Source organism: Corapipo altera, unplaced genomic scaffold (assembly GCF_003945725.1).
Source record: "Corapipo altera isolate COAL_440 unplaced genomic scaffold, ASM394572v1 22b, whole genome shotgun sequence".
In the NCBI taxonomy this organism is placed as follows: Eukaryota; Metazoa; Chordata; class Aves; order Passeriformes; family Pipridae; genus Corapipo; species Corapipo altera.
In genome coordinates, this window is record NW_020884876.1 from 7,195,131 (window position 1) to 7,209,251 (window position 14,121).

Below are 14,121 nucleotides of genomic sequence, written 5' to 3' on the forward strand. Positions count from 1 at the left end.
CCAGTGCTGTAAAATTAATGGGGTGAAGGAAGGGTTAAAAACTCCCAAGTCAAAAATAAAAACCTCACCATCACAGGAAGCATACAGTAAATACTGCAGCCTGGAAGAGGTGGACACTCTGTAGATGTCTCTTCAAGCTGTTCATAGCACTCCCCAGAAGCAGTAAATGGCAATATTTCTTGCTCCAGATCTCTCAGAAGCAGAAGCCACCATTTCTCTAGCTGCTCTCAAAAAATAGAGATGCCAACAAGCCTCCAGGCAATACAGCCTTGTTGGTCAGTGCACAGGTTCAGAGGGACCAAGCAGAAGCCTCCTATAGGACAAAACAGCTATTCAGCATCAAGGCCTCAACCCACCACACTGTCTCTCTGAATCACTAGTCATGCTTGCCTTCATCTGCTGACTGCAAAATGAGGATTGTGGAGAACTAGGGCCTAGGGACATTACCAAAATGACTGCCCCAAGGCCCGGCTTCCCTTGGAGACAGGCAACCAGTTCCCTCATGCCAGTGAACAAGCAGAGAGCCACAGAGAATGGAAATATCTTCCTGGGGGTTCCTGTTTGCTTTTTCTGAATCACATGTGCCACAGGCACACAGCTGGCACCTCTGCTTACAAGGCAAAACCATCACACCACTACTCCTGTTAACTTGCTATTGGGGCACTCCTCAGGCCAGCTTATCTGCTTGCTGTCTACCAGTGCTGCCCTTAATCAGTAGAGACTGGAACATTTGCCTCCATTATTTTTTTGTAAGCACAAAGAAGTCAAAATACCTCTGTAAGTCTATGGGAGACAAAACAACCAACAAGGAAGAAGACTTAACAGTGAAGATGTCTGACGCCTATGGACCTCAACTTTCTGCACATTGTTACTGCTTCCTAACTGGCTTTTTAAGGGCCATGAACAAAATTCAGGATAAAAGGCATTCCTCATTCTCTCACATAAACTTGCACTTCTCACACCACATGATCACAGTTGGCTTTTACACCACCATGGTCCCATCATAAAGCACAAGGAGTTCACCTCTGAGGGCTCCAAACAAGCAGCAAAGTCTGTAGAAGAGAAACAAACTAACAGGGGGACCTTGACCTTCTTGCAAATACTCAAAAGAGGCTCAAAGACACCAAAGCCACTCTACCCTCGCCTTGTTCTCACTCTTGAATATCTGCATCATCCAGACTAAACCTTCCTTTACCCTCCCAAGACTGGAGGACACCAAACCCTTACATCATTGCTCTTCCCTCTCTCCACTCCTGACCTATGCTCTTACCTGAGCTCACTTCTTATGATCCTCCAGTTAATGAGGGAAATGAAGGGTAAGGTGCAGATACTCTCCAATCCTACCCCAAAGCATCACCAACCTCACGCCAATCCTACTGGTTTGCAGCATCACCAGCTGAGGTAAGCAACGCACACAACCTCTCTGTTCAGAGATATACACAGCATTCCTGCCACCAAGATCTCTTCCTATCATATCCCCTGCGAATTTCAAAAAGACAGGAATCCACCTGCATTTCATTATACCTTGTCAGAAGTCCAGTGCCCAGCCATGGATGCAGGAAGTCGTACAGGTATGATTTTTCTATATGTTTTGAACTGTTCAAAATAACCTGTCAAAAAAATTAATAGCGAGGAAAAAAAATATCATTTGTTAGATAGAGAGAGATTTCTTCACTCTTTCTTCAATAAACACCCCAACAGAGAGAAAACCCTGTCTTCTCAGCTGTAAAGTAAAATATGCAGGTATCCCCAGAAATGCCAACGCAGTGGAAAGAATTCAAAGTTTATTTAGAAGGCCAAAGCACGAGAAACTTACAAATACCTGACAGTGCTACTCAAGCACCAGGCCCCAGGGACAAAAAAGGCAAGTTCATGCCCTGTACAGCACCTTTTTATTCCCTCCGTTTCTCCCCCACCTTCCCAAGGCCTCTCTGCATGTCTGTTAGAGTTATCTCTTTCCAGTATAGCAGAGAAAGAGAGAGAACACAGTTCTCTCTGCAACCCCCTCTGGACTGCAGAAGGGAAGAAAAAACATCTAACCCTCTTCAGAAGACACTCTGCAGGCTTCCTAAGTGAAAATGAGTTTCTAGCTTTCCCATTACAAATTCTTCTGAAAGCACAACTATTCCTACATCAGTTCAAGGACAATCACTGGTAGTAGCAAAACTAATGACTACATTTCATGGCACCATGACAGACCCATCAAGTTCTAATGCAGAAGTCAGTCAGAGACAAGTACTGAAATCTGTATTTCATAATGTTCCAACCTTATTTCAGTGGTCTCACCTTCCCTGCTGTCTGCTTATCTGTTCTGATCTTGGGAGCAGAAGCTTTCACACATGTGAAAAAAAAAGCTAAAGGAGATGCTTCTTCATATAAAACATATTGTGTTGGTGCTTTCATTTGCTGGTCATCTTCAGTATCCCCCCCTCCCAGCTCTCCCCCCTCCTCACCCAGACTAGGCTTTTTTACATTCTTTTGCTTTAAGCCTTTCTTTAGAACTGGGTCAGAGGACAATTCCAAGGAAAATCAGCCCAAGTCCTTTTTAACAAAAAGTACATTGAGATAATACAAACTAACAGGAGGGACACCACCCTTCATGACAGTAGAATAGGCAGGAGACCAGCACACTCACCTCCACACTCTCAGGGTGATACAAAACCACGACAGGTAATGGTCCTATCCAAAGATTGAACAATGACCATTTCCTGAACTCTTCAGAATAAAATTTTAGTTGATTAAAAAAACCTGGAATAAGAAGGCAGATTAGAACTTTTCAAAAAGGGGAGTTTATTAAATAAGACTTAAGAAAAACTTCTGTAATGAACTCTTTTACACCATATGCCCTGCAATTTTGATTTTGTTGAAGCTTTATGATCAAGCAGCATATTTTGCACCTGTGGATTTTACAATTCAGATGTCCTAATCTCTAAGAGCACAGACTCATAAGATCATTTATGTCACACAACACCCGAGAGATACCACTTCTTTCCAGCTGTCAATTGGACTTCATACCAGTGAGCTCAGCAATTCAGCCAATCCTCCTCCCACATTATTATACACTCACCCAATCCATATATTGTCAGCTTAGTTATACAGAAAGCATGGGAGATAGCTGGATCTGTGAGCAAGGGAGGAGCAGTAGATGGTGTTTAGTTTGATTCAAAAAGGTCTCTGATGCTATCTCATCGCAGACAGCATTCAGGTTCATTCTGCAATACTACATGTGGTGGCCATTATCAGGATATTCAAAGAATACCCTTTCATAAGCCAGCTTAAACAATAAAAGACACTCTATCAAGCCTCTGTAGAGTTGAAAACTCAAAGGTCCCCAATCAGAGGAAAAAAAAAAGAAAAATAATCATTTCCTAATCAATGTGCAAATACAGCCTTCCCTAGTCTGAGTTCTAATGACACCTCATTCAACAGGCTTAAGAGTGTCAGATTATTTTGCTATTTTTAAAATATTTTTCCTAGCATTGCCATGATTAAAATATCATGTTTTCCAGCATTTGTCTACCAATACCAATAAACCAAATCATCATCATATGAAAAGCCCTTCTTTTTTCTGCTATAAAACTTTACCATTTTTTATAAAAGCTATCTTTTTTTCATTGTCACATTTTAAATGAAAAGTATTATAAACCACAAACTTCACTCATTTTTACATAAATAAACAAGAACAAAGACACTAACTTAACTAAAGCATGGAGGCTATGTGACTCCTGCTAACAAATGAGATTAAAGACTCCAAAGAACATCAGGTCTCCAGCAAACTGCTTTCTGGAGATAGAAGCAATGCTCTGTTTTGTTCTGGTTTTTAAAGCAAATTTAAAAAGAAGGGGGGGGGGGGAAAAAAAAAAAAAAAAAAGAAGAAGATTCATCTCTCAGTCAGGGTCATATAAACATCCTGACTATGATCCTCCTGCTGATTCCCCAAAGCCGGCTTCCTGGAAAGATGCTTGCCCTCACATCCACCAAAGATCTCTCATATCTGTATTTAGATATGGGGTTCAATGCAGGGGAAAGATATGACAGTGTACCCTTGTGAACAGAGGCACCATGTCTCAGCATGGGTCAGCACTGAGCAATTTGTGTTCCAATGCTGTATTCGTCCTTGACTTTACCATGCTTGCATAGTCTCTCTTCTGGCAGCATATTGGGCAGCACAGCCAGGAACACGTGCACAGAGCAGAACCAGCATACAGAGGCATCACAAACACACACAGAAGCGTCTGGGCCACTGACAGCACAGCCATCAATGCTTTCACACCACAAACTCCTTAAGAAATATGCTTCTGTTAAAAAACAGGTACCAAATGGAAAGGGAACATCTAGCACATTAGTGCTCTCTTGAGTACCTGGCAAAAAAGAAGGTCCCATTAATGAGTGCAAGAACAGAAAGGTTTGCTTTTGAGGGATGTACTGTAAATACTCAGCAAGTTCTTTTGCATCTAACACATGTAAGTCACAGCTAATTCTGTGATTGCTGAAAGTGACCCAGCAACTCAACATGATAAAGTCCCTTGCACATGCTTACTTGAGGGAAGAGAATTGTTTAAAGTTTTGTTTGGATCACAGCTAACAGTCACGAGAACACAGTGCTCTGCTTTGTGAAATAGCACTTCCTGCAAGAGCCCTCAGCATGCCTCCCCGTTGGAAAAACACATTCGATAGCATTCATCCTCCACCCTACCAACAACTGTAACCATCTGAGTCCAGCAGCATCATCTGGAAGCTGCTGTCAGATTGAATTTCCAGTTAATCTCTGACTGATAATAATGCTACATTTATGCAGTTCCTCTCCTTTCCCCTTCACTGCCCACTCCTCACACAGTTCCCCTCTGCAGATTGCCCACAGCCCCAGACAGACCTAAAGGCATCAGCACACCTTTGATCTCCCATTCGCCTTCCCCAGCCAGCCACAGCTCAAACACACAAGCACCTCACCAGTACTGCCTCCTCCAGCAAACCCCACAGTACAGGGACCTCACAGCCGGGCTACAGCGTGAGTTGGCCTTACCTTCTCCACCCCGTTCTAAGAGTAGAGCATTTCCCAGCACAGGATAGCAGGGGCTGATACCCGGGATTGACTTCATCATCCACCATTGCCTCCAGTAACTCATCAGGGAGGGCAGGGAGCATAAAGCCACAACTGTCAACAACAGAGTTATGACCCCAGCCCCCAAGGACAGCAGCTCGAGTCTTCCTGTGGATCCTTGCATAACCTCCATCATCACCTCTCAGCCTCCTGCTGCAAGCCTTGATCCCTGTTGTGGAACTGGCACTGCCTGTACCCGCCAGTGCTATTGCACCAAGTTGAGTGTGTGAGGAATTTGGCCAGGAGAGCAGGAGGCGGAGCTGTCACAAAGACCGCAGGTACAGTTTCTTGCCAGGAAAATAAACAGATTTAAAAAAAACGCACATGAAGAGACTGCCTGTAAGCATTTCCTAATGGCAGAGAATTTAGAGGGAACAGTGCTCCTTCCCTGCCCTCACTTCACTCCTCTGACTCAAGTGAAGAGTGAGAAAGTTCTTTGCAGGCCCATGCAATACCTCAGCAGGAAACGACATAAAGCACTGTCAAGAGAAAAAACACATTTTTGATGATTTGGGAAGGATGAGTTTTCTCAGTATCATCTTTCTCCATCTGTTTTCAGGTGCTCAGGGAACACTATTTTGCCATACAGAACTGAACTGCTCCAGTGCTGTCCAACACTATGACTGAAGGATGAGATGGAGAATATCTTTAAGCTTCAGCTGGGTTGATGGTTTCAGGGAGTTACCCAAACCAGATCCCATACAGACCCATAATCAAGAGTAGCACTGCAAAGCACACTGATGCTTCTCAGCTCAACTGATGTCACTGTTGAATGCTCAGGCACAGGCTAAAGGGTGCCAATAACACAACTGACAGTACTAGCATCTGTGTCACAACTTGCAAAGTGCCCGCACAGAGGCGGTACCATATCCACCATATACACTGCTGCCACTCCTGCCTCAGGAGGACCCAGGGTCTCTTCTCACTGCTGCAGGGCTACTGAGCATCTGTGCCTCAAAGCAAGTGCTCAGAAACTTTGTGGTAAAACAGAAGTTTGGTAAAGAGACAGCATAGCTCACAGTCAATTCACAAAACTTCACCCTCTGAATACAGCACAAAAGATACTTATAGCCACAGTCACACTCAGACTGTTTGCTTTGTGCCAAAAATGATTGCACTGACTGCACCAGCATTTTAGTAAATAAACAAACAGCATAAACACAACAACTAAGACATAAAACACAAACAGAAGGCTCAGAATATCAGAAATTAAATAAGATTTTGATGACCCTTGGCAGCAGAGGGGATTAAATTTTGGTACTTTGTTCTGCAATCTCCCAGCAAAAACTTTATCATAAATGCTGACTGTTGTATCTTTATGCACAGTAAACAGCTGGAAATGAACTTTGCTACTCTTGCTGTTGTTTGTAATGCTTTGTGACAGAGAGTAGCAGATACATACCCCGTCTTGCCAACACACAAGGCAAGCTACACAGTCATCAGTTCCCTCTTTTGTCCAGGTGACATCCTAGGAAGGAAGTAAGGATGCAGGATGAAGAGGCTCGACTTTTGTCTTTTTAACATGGAGATCAGTTGAGTAATTATGCTCTCATCTTTAGAAAAAACCTTGCAGTTTGAAGTGGCTAACTGTGATTCTGAGTCAAAAATCCATGTTTCTAACTCCTGATAACTCCTTCTGCAGGGGAAAAAAAAAAAAAAAAGAGAAACAGTGAAACAGCAGGGAGAAGGTGAAAAGCCACAGGGAAAGTAAAATCCTGCCAGCAGCTGGCAATGGTGCTGCTGCTAACAAAAGGTAGCAGCAACACTGGAATGAGATGTAAAAGAAAGAAATGAGAGTTTTGGCATCTTTGAGGCCTAATTATGTCACTGAGACTTGCAAACCTGGGAAGATGTCCCACAGGAGAGGAGTTCCAGAGAGCTATTTGCTCAGTGTCGGATTTCTGTGAGCACTCCACTGGTTAGTGAATCTTTGATTTCATAAATGCACATAAAAGTGCAAACCTGCTTTTATTCAGCCTCTTACCTAAGTGGAAGCCTATCTGCCCATGTTGACAGAAGGCATGCATCCTGTTAGGCAGCTGTGTAAGCCCAGAGGCACAAATGACAACACAGGCTTCTGCTGGTCCCTAGAACACAGTCTGGATTCTTCAATAAAGAAAGCAATAAAATCATCATTAACAACAAGAAAAATAAAAACCCAAAGCAAAGCTAAAATGAGTCTGATACAACAGAAGAAAAAAAGAGAAGTACACTACTCATTCTGAAAAACTGGTTTTTTCTTAAGAAAGGTTTTTCTTAGTAAGACCTTCTCTCTTTCTCAACATACACCATCACAACATGATTAACCTTCATATAGAAATCTAGTCTAAAAAAGCCCAGGCTATTTGTAGTCCCCAACAGTCATCACCCACACAAAAAAATATAACACAGCACATCCCCGTTTCAAAATATATCATCAGTGCCGGACAACTCCGAGATCTCCCCCAGTCCTCAGAGAAGCATTTTAGGGCCTGATGCTAAATTTCATGTAACTGTAGCCTAAAAATCTACAGCTTCAAATCCTTCTGTGGATCCTTTCTCACAGAGGTAGAGGAGATGAACAGCATTTGAGAAACAGAGACCACAGCTATGTTTTTCAGAGACAGATTGATTGCTGTGATGCCCACCTCCACCAAGCATACCTTGCTTGGTTTCTGCAACCTGGTGTTCACTGTACAGCAACAAGTACTCTGTTCTGTAGCCATCATATTGGGATCCTTCGCTTGAGACATTTTGCATGAATGAATTATCCCCAACAGAATACAAAAGTTTGCCTCCTCTCTAAGAAACCAAAATCTTCCCTACAAGGATAATGACATGTCTTACAACAAAGCAGACCACCATTCGTCCCCCCAGAACACAGCCTACTGTTGTAGAGCAATTCTGATAAGGTATCAGTGATGTTGTCAGAATTAATAGACAACAAGGCTAAGTAGTTACCAAAGCACCACACCTATATTTACGCATTCACGTGCCAAGGAAAATGCACACTGCCAAGCTGGATGATCATAACTCATGCAAGGTCACAAGTGGAGATTCCGCCTGCTGTTTCGTTGTTTGTCTAGATCCTACAGGGCCTCCTCCTTGCTAAACTCCAGCAAGTTTAAACAAAGTATTTAGCAGCATGCTACACATTACATGAAGAAAGCTAGAGGTCATGGAGAATGAATAAATGAGGCAGGTTAAGATTGGGAAAAACTTGTGATGTGGGTCACAGAAACACACAGCACTAAAAATCTGCTACCTGCATTCCTGCAATATAGAAGATTTGGTGTCAACATTTTCTCTAAGAAATCCCTTGTCCACATTTGATGTGCCTGCCTATAACAGAGTCACGGCTGTACAGCCTGTTAGAAGCTGTGGTAGGTTAGCCTAGTCCAGCAGCCAGACACCCATCCATTCACTCCCCACCCTCAACATGATGCAAAACCTCATGGGTCAAGATATAGAATCATAGAATCATAGAATAGATTGGGTTGGAAAAGACCTCCAAGATCATCAAGTCCAACCCCTGATCCAACTCCAATTACTATATCATGGCACTAAGGGCCACGTCCAATCTCTTTTTAAAAACCTCTAGGGATGGTGAATCCACCACCTCTCTGGGTAGGCCGTTCCAATGCCTGATAACCCTCTCTGTAAAGAATTTCTTCCTAACATCTAACCTAAACCTCCCCTGGCAGAGCTTGAGCCCATGTCCCCTTGTCCTATTGTTGGTTGCCTGGGAGAAGAGACCAACCCCCACCTGGCTATAACCTCCCTTCAGGTAGTTGAAGAGAGTGATGAGGTCGCCTCTAAGCCTTCTCTTCTCCAGACTGAACAACCCCAGCTCCCTCAGCCTCTCCTCATAGGACTTGTGCTCCAGTCCCTTTACCAGCCTCGTTGCTCTTCTCTGGACCTGGAAGATTGCTTATTAGTTACCATCACGAGCAAAACAGACTCAACTTGGTAATTTTTATTTAATTTATAGACAATTAAAAATAGGAAGTTAGAAACAAAGACAAGAATTTTTCTCTGCTGCTCCCTCCTCACCCTTTTCTCCTGCTCCAGCATAGGTCCCCTCCATGGGCTGCAGGTCTTGTGGATAAACCTGCTCCAGCATGCTCCACAAGCTGCTGGGGAATTACTGCTCTGGTGCCTGGAATACTTCCTCCTCCTCCTTCACTGACCTTGTTGTTTGCACTGCTCCTTTACTATCTTTCCCCTCTCCATCCTCCTCTGCCTGTTCAGCATTTTTTTGTACACTTTTATAAATACATTTTCACAGAGATGTCACTGGTTTGGCTGCTGGGCTCAGCTGTGGCCTGCAGCGGGTCCATCACAGAGCCAGCAGGAACCGTGTGTGTTCTCTTCTCAGGTCTTTTCTCACAGAGGCCATCCCAGCAGCAGCCCCGCTGCTGACACCTTGACACCTACACTCAGCTGAAAAGCCTACCATGAAACCATTGCAAGACTGAAGGGGAAAATGGGGGTGAAAATTCCTCCACATCACCCCCTAGTGAGACCAGAAAAGTCAGTACAAAGTCATGGATGCATGCAAACTATCAACAACATTACATATTTGGAAAGCATACAGGTGCTCATCCTTACAATTTGCGAGGAAGAATCGCTCAGGCCTGAACTCCTCCACATCACAGAAGATCTTGGGGTTTCTGTGTACGGCATAAATTATGATCTGAATATTTGTGCCATTCAATACTTGATATCCTTCTAAGGAAAAAAGCAAAAAGGAGAAGGGTCAAAACAACAGCAAATTAGTGACTATCTATAACTATAAAAGAGAAAAACCCTACCCTTTACTTGGTATACTTTCTCAGTACTCTCTCATGCATCTTCTAGTCCCAACTACTTCTATCTACTTAAAGCATCTTGAATGGCCACATGGTATATCCCATTTCTTCAATCTTGACAAAGGAGGAATGGAAATCTTACCAAACATCTCATCCAGTTCTCTTTGAACCTTCTTTTGGGCTTCAGGATTATGCCCACGTAATTGGGCATTGCAGGGTGTGCAGAGATGCAGTTAGAAAAACAAAAGCTCAGCTCAAATTGAAATTAGTCAGAGATGTCGAAACCTACAAGAACAGAATCTTCAGATACTATCATGGCCTCAGAGTACAACTAAGTACCAAGCAGACACCCCACTCCAATGGCATGGAGAGGAGTATCAGAACAAAGATAAAACCATCAGTTAAGAACAGTTTAATGATTGAAATACAGTGAAGTAAAATAAAAATAGGAAGAGGAATAAAACCCAAGAAACACAAGTGATGCATAATACAATCACTCACCACCTGTTGATCGATCAATCCCCAGTCCACCCCCGAGCAGCGATGGGCCGCTCCCAGCCAACTCCCACTAGTTCATATACTGTGCACGTCATTCTGTGGTATGGAAAATCCCTTTGGGCAGTCAGGGTTAGTTGTCCTGGCCATACTCCCTCACAGCTTCTTGTTGATCTCCTCACTGGCAGAGCATGGGACACTGATATGTCCTTGGTGTAGGACAAACACAACTTAGCAACAACCAAAACACCAGTGTTATCAACATTATTCGCATACCAAATTTAAAACAGAGCACTGTGCCAGCTACTAGGAAGAAAATAAACTCTATGCCAGCTGAAACCAGGACAGGTACGTAAACAAAGAGCAGAGACAGACAGAAAATATTTGCCTGCTGTTAAACAGAAGAGATGAATTAGTCACCATTAAGGCTGAAAAGGCAGAGGTACTTTCTTCACCTATGTCCTTTCCAGCACCAGGCCTTAGGAACAAAAATCCTGGCTGATGCAAACACAGACCCACCCCAGGTGAAGGAAGGGTTGGTATGTGAACTATTAAAGGAGCTTGATCCCTACAGATTGATGGGCTCTGACAGTACCCAAAAAGGGTGTTAAGAGAGCTGACTGACATGGCGCAAGGCCACTCTCCATAATCTTCGAGAAGTTGTAGAGTTCGGGAGACATCCGAGAAGACTAAAAGGCAGCTAATGTCAATCCCATCTACAAGAAAGACTTAAAGGAGGATGCAGAAAATGGTAGGTCCATCGGTCTTACTCTGGTCCCTGGCAAACTTACAGAACAAATTCTCCTGGGAGCTGTCACAAGCCTAATGAAGCATGTGATTAGGAAAAGCCAGCATAGATTCATGAAGAGTAAAGTGTGCTTGACAAAGATGATTGTCTTTTACAACAAAGTATTGCATTTTACAACAAAGTAACCTGCTCAGTTGATACAGCGTAAGCAGTGGACATTGTCTACCTGGGTATCTCCGAGGCTCTGATATGATTTCCCACAGCCTCCTCCTACAGAAACTGATGTGTGATGGTTTGGACAAGTGGTCCATGTGGTGGGTGGGGAATTGGCTGACCGGTCACAGCCATAGGGTGGTGTAAATAGTTCCCTTTCAAACTGGCAACTGTCACAAGTGAGTCCCTCAGAGATCGATATTAGTACAAAACTGTTTAATATTTTCATCAGTGATTTCAATGATGGGATCAAGTGTACCCTAGTGAAGTTTACCAACAATACCAACCTGAGTGGGGAAGTAGACACTTTGGAAGGGAGAGTCACCCTACAGGAAGAGTTGGACAGGTTGGAAGAGTACGCTAACAACCTGATGAAGTTCAATAAGGACATGCTAAGGTCATGCATTTGGAAAAATATACTATAGGAAGAGCAGCACAAGATGTGACCTACCTGGCTGGGGAGTAGCTCGATGGAAAGGGACTTGGGGGTGCTGGTGGAGTATGAGTACAGCTCAGTACGAGTGAACAGTTTGCTGCTGCAGCAAAGAAAGCCAAGACAGTGCTGGGTTGCATCAACAAGGACATCACCAGCAGAGATAAAGAAATCACTATCCCACTTTACACAGTGCTGGTCAGGCCACACCTAGAATAGTGTTTAGTTTTGGTCCCTGCTATACAAGAAAGATGTGGACAGGCTGGATAAGGTGAAGGGCCACAAAGATGAACAAAGGACTGAGAAACCTGCCATGGGAGGAAAGTCTGAGAGAACTGTGTTTGTCCAGCCTGGAGAAAAGAAGTTTAGAGGACACCTTATCATCATGTCCCTTTATTTAAAGAGTACATACAAAGAAGATGGAGACTCCCTTTTCATAAGGGATCATATGGAAAAAAGAAAGGGGTGATGGGTGCAAGTCATACTTAGGGAGATTCTGATCAGATACAAGAAGAAAATTTTTCATTATGAGAACAATCAGCCATTGAAATGATCCCGTTATGTGGGAAGTTGTGGATTCCCCAACACTGGACACTTCAAATTCAGCTCGGAAGGGTGCTGGGCCATCTCATCTAGACTGTTATAGCCACAGTCAGGAGTTTTGCCAATAAAGATTGGACCAGATGATCCTTGAGGTCCCTTCCAACATGGAATGAGTCAACGATATGATGATTATCAGGATGTAAGATGACTGTGATTCTGTCAGGTGCCCAAAAACTGACCAAAGGGGAAAAGTGTTAAAATACTTCTGGTAGACAGCAAATATTCCTCTTCCCTCTCTCCTGCCAGCTGAGAGCATTCCATTGCTGCTCTAGTAATTAGCAGACTGTTTGTTGTTCTGCTCTTCTCTCCATATAGAAATCAACTGAGTGAGCTCCATTGCTTCACAGATGTCATCAATCTTCTCTCTTTTGCAAAGCACCAGATGATGAACCACTCCTCAGTGATTCACTGGTTACCACTTCTGTTGTTACAGAATCGACTAGTGCATGTTCATCTTTTCATTTAGTTCACAACATAAGATCTGCATTGCTACAAAATGCAAAGTACAAGATGAAAAGGGACACATTTTGCCATCGCTTCTCTGCATTCTTGTCAAGGTCTGTACAGTAGAGGAGGAAGCACTCACAAGAGCAAAAGTATATTTTGGACGTGTTGCTGAAGGTATTAATTCTGGAATTTTGGAAAGTGAATTTTGGAAGTTAAGTCATCTTTGACGTGAAATTTCTGAAGAAACTTCATCAAATTGACCTGCAACTGTATGAAATTGCTCTGCAACTCCAAAGTTCAAGCATTCTGCTTTCTCAGATACTATAACATACCATCACCAGTGAGTGAACTTAGTGTAGTCAAAGACAAATACTAAGCCAGTATTCAAAAGAATACAGTGCTTACAAACCATTTACAAAAAAAAGAAATCTGACTAACAGTATAGATATAAAATATACATTACAAATGCTCTGGGCCTTGGATTATCAGTCCTTGAACATTCATAAAAAGTGAGGAGAACTGGTATTAGTTCCTAAGTAGAAGAAAAAACTGTTACTAGTCTTAATTGTGTTACTTGCACAATTTGGGCAAGTAACTTTTTCTCATCCTTCCTTTACACTTCAACAGCACTTACACATTTGCTTCAACTACTGGCTCTCTGATGGAAGGAGGAATCCCTGACTGCGAATGTTCACAGCACTAATAGCCAGGGATCTGATCAGTGCTTTGTTTGCTGGACAGAACACAATTCCAAGTCTCCTCTTTGATCTTCCCATTTGGGTCTACACAAAGAGGTATGAAATGATGCTTTCATCAGTTAAGTACATATTTTCTTGTTTAAGGCTCACATATTTCAAAAGATGATTAATTTGTACAATAACACACATTATTTTATAAGAAATCTCAAGAAGTGGGAACAGTCTTACAGACTTGTCAGCATGCTGGTTCAATTGCTCGGCATCTACAAACACGTTCGGACTGGCAGGGAAAAAATTATTTCTGTAAACAAAGTTTATCCCAGCAGTTCCCATAGTTATTGATGATCAGAACAGTGTAAGCAAAAGCAATGAATGAATTCCATTAGAAAAGAATTAAATGACAAAGAAAAAGTAGGGATAGATAATATTTGTAAGAAACCAACTGCTATAAGCAGAAAAACAGAGAAATGCTGAAACAGTGATTAAGAAGGAAGTACTGCAAACTCCTGTTTAAAAATATAAATTTTATATATGACTGATGTTTACATAGACTAGAACATCCTTAACACTGAGCAAACAACAGTCCTGGGAGC

The 14,121-nt window shown here is 42.7% G+C and overlaps 1 protein-coding gene across 1 annotated transcript in view; it reads right to left on the minus strand.

Annotated features, from left to right (window-relative positions):
* LOC113943815 (cytochrome P450 4V2) overlaps positions 1 to 5,605 on the minus strand; it is a 14,989-nt gene extending 9,384 nt beyond the window's left edge. The window contains exons 1-4 of the mRNA XM_027636081.1: positions 5,024 to 5,605; positions 2,636 to 2,748; positions 1,525 to 1,610; positions 1,228 to 1,263 (exon numbers count right to left, since the gene is read on the minus strand). Of these exons, the coding sequence (XP_027491882.1) occupies positions 1,228 to 1,263; positions 1,525 to 1,610; positions 2,636 to 2,748; positions 5,024 to 5,237 (449 nt within the window). The 5' untranslated portion in view covers positions 5,238 to 5,605. The remainder of the gene's footprint in view (positions 1 to 1,227; positions 1,264 to 1,524; positions 1,611 to 2,635; positions 2,749 to 5,023) is intronic.
* Between the last annotated feature and the right edge of the window lie 8,516 nt (positions 5,606 to 14,121).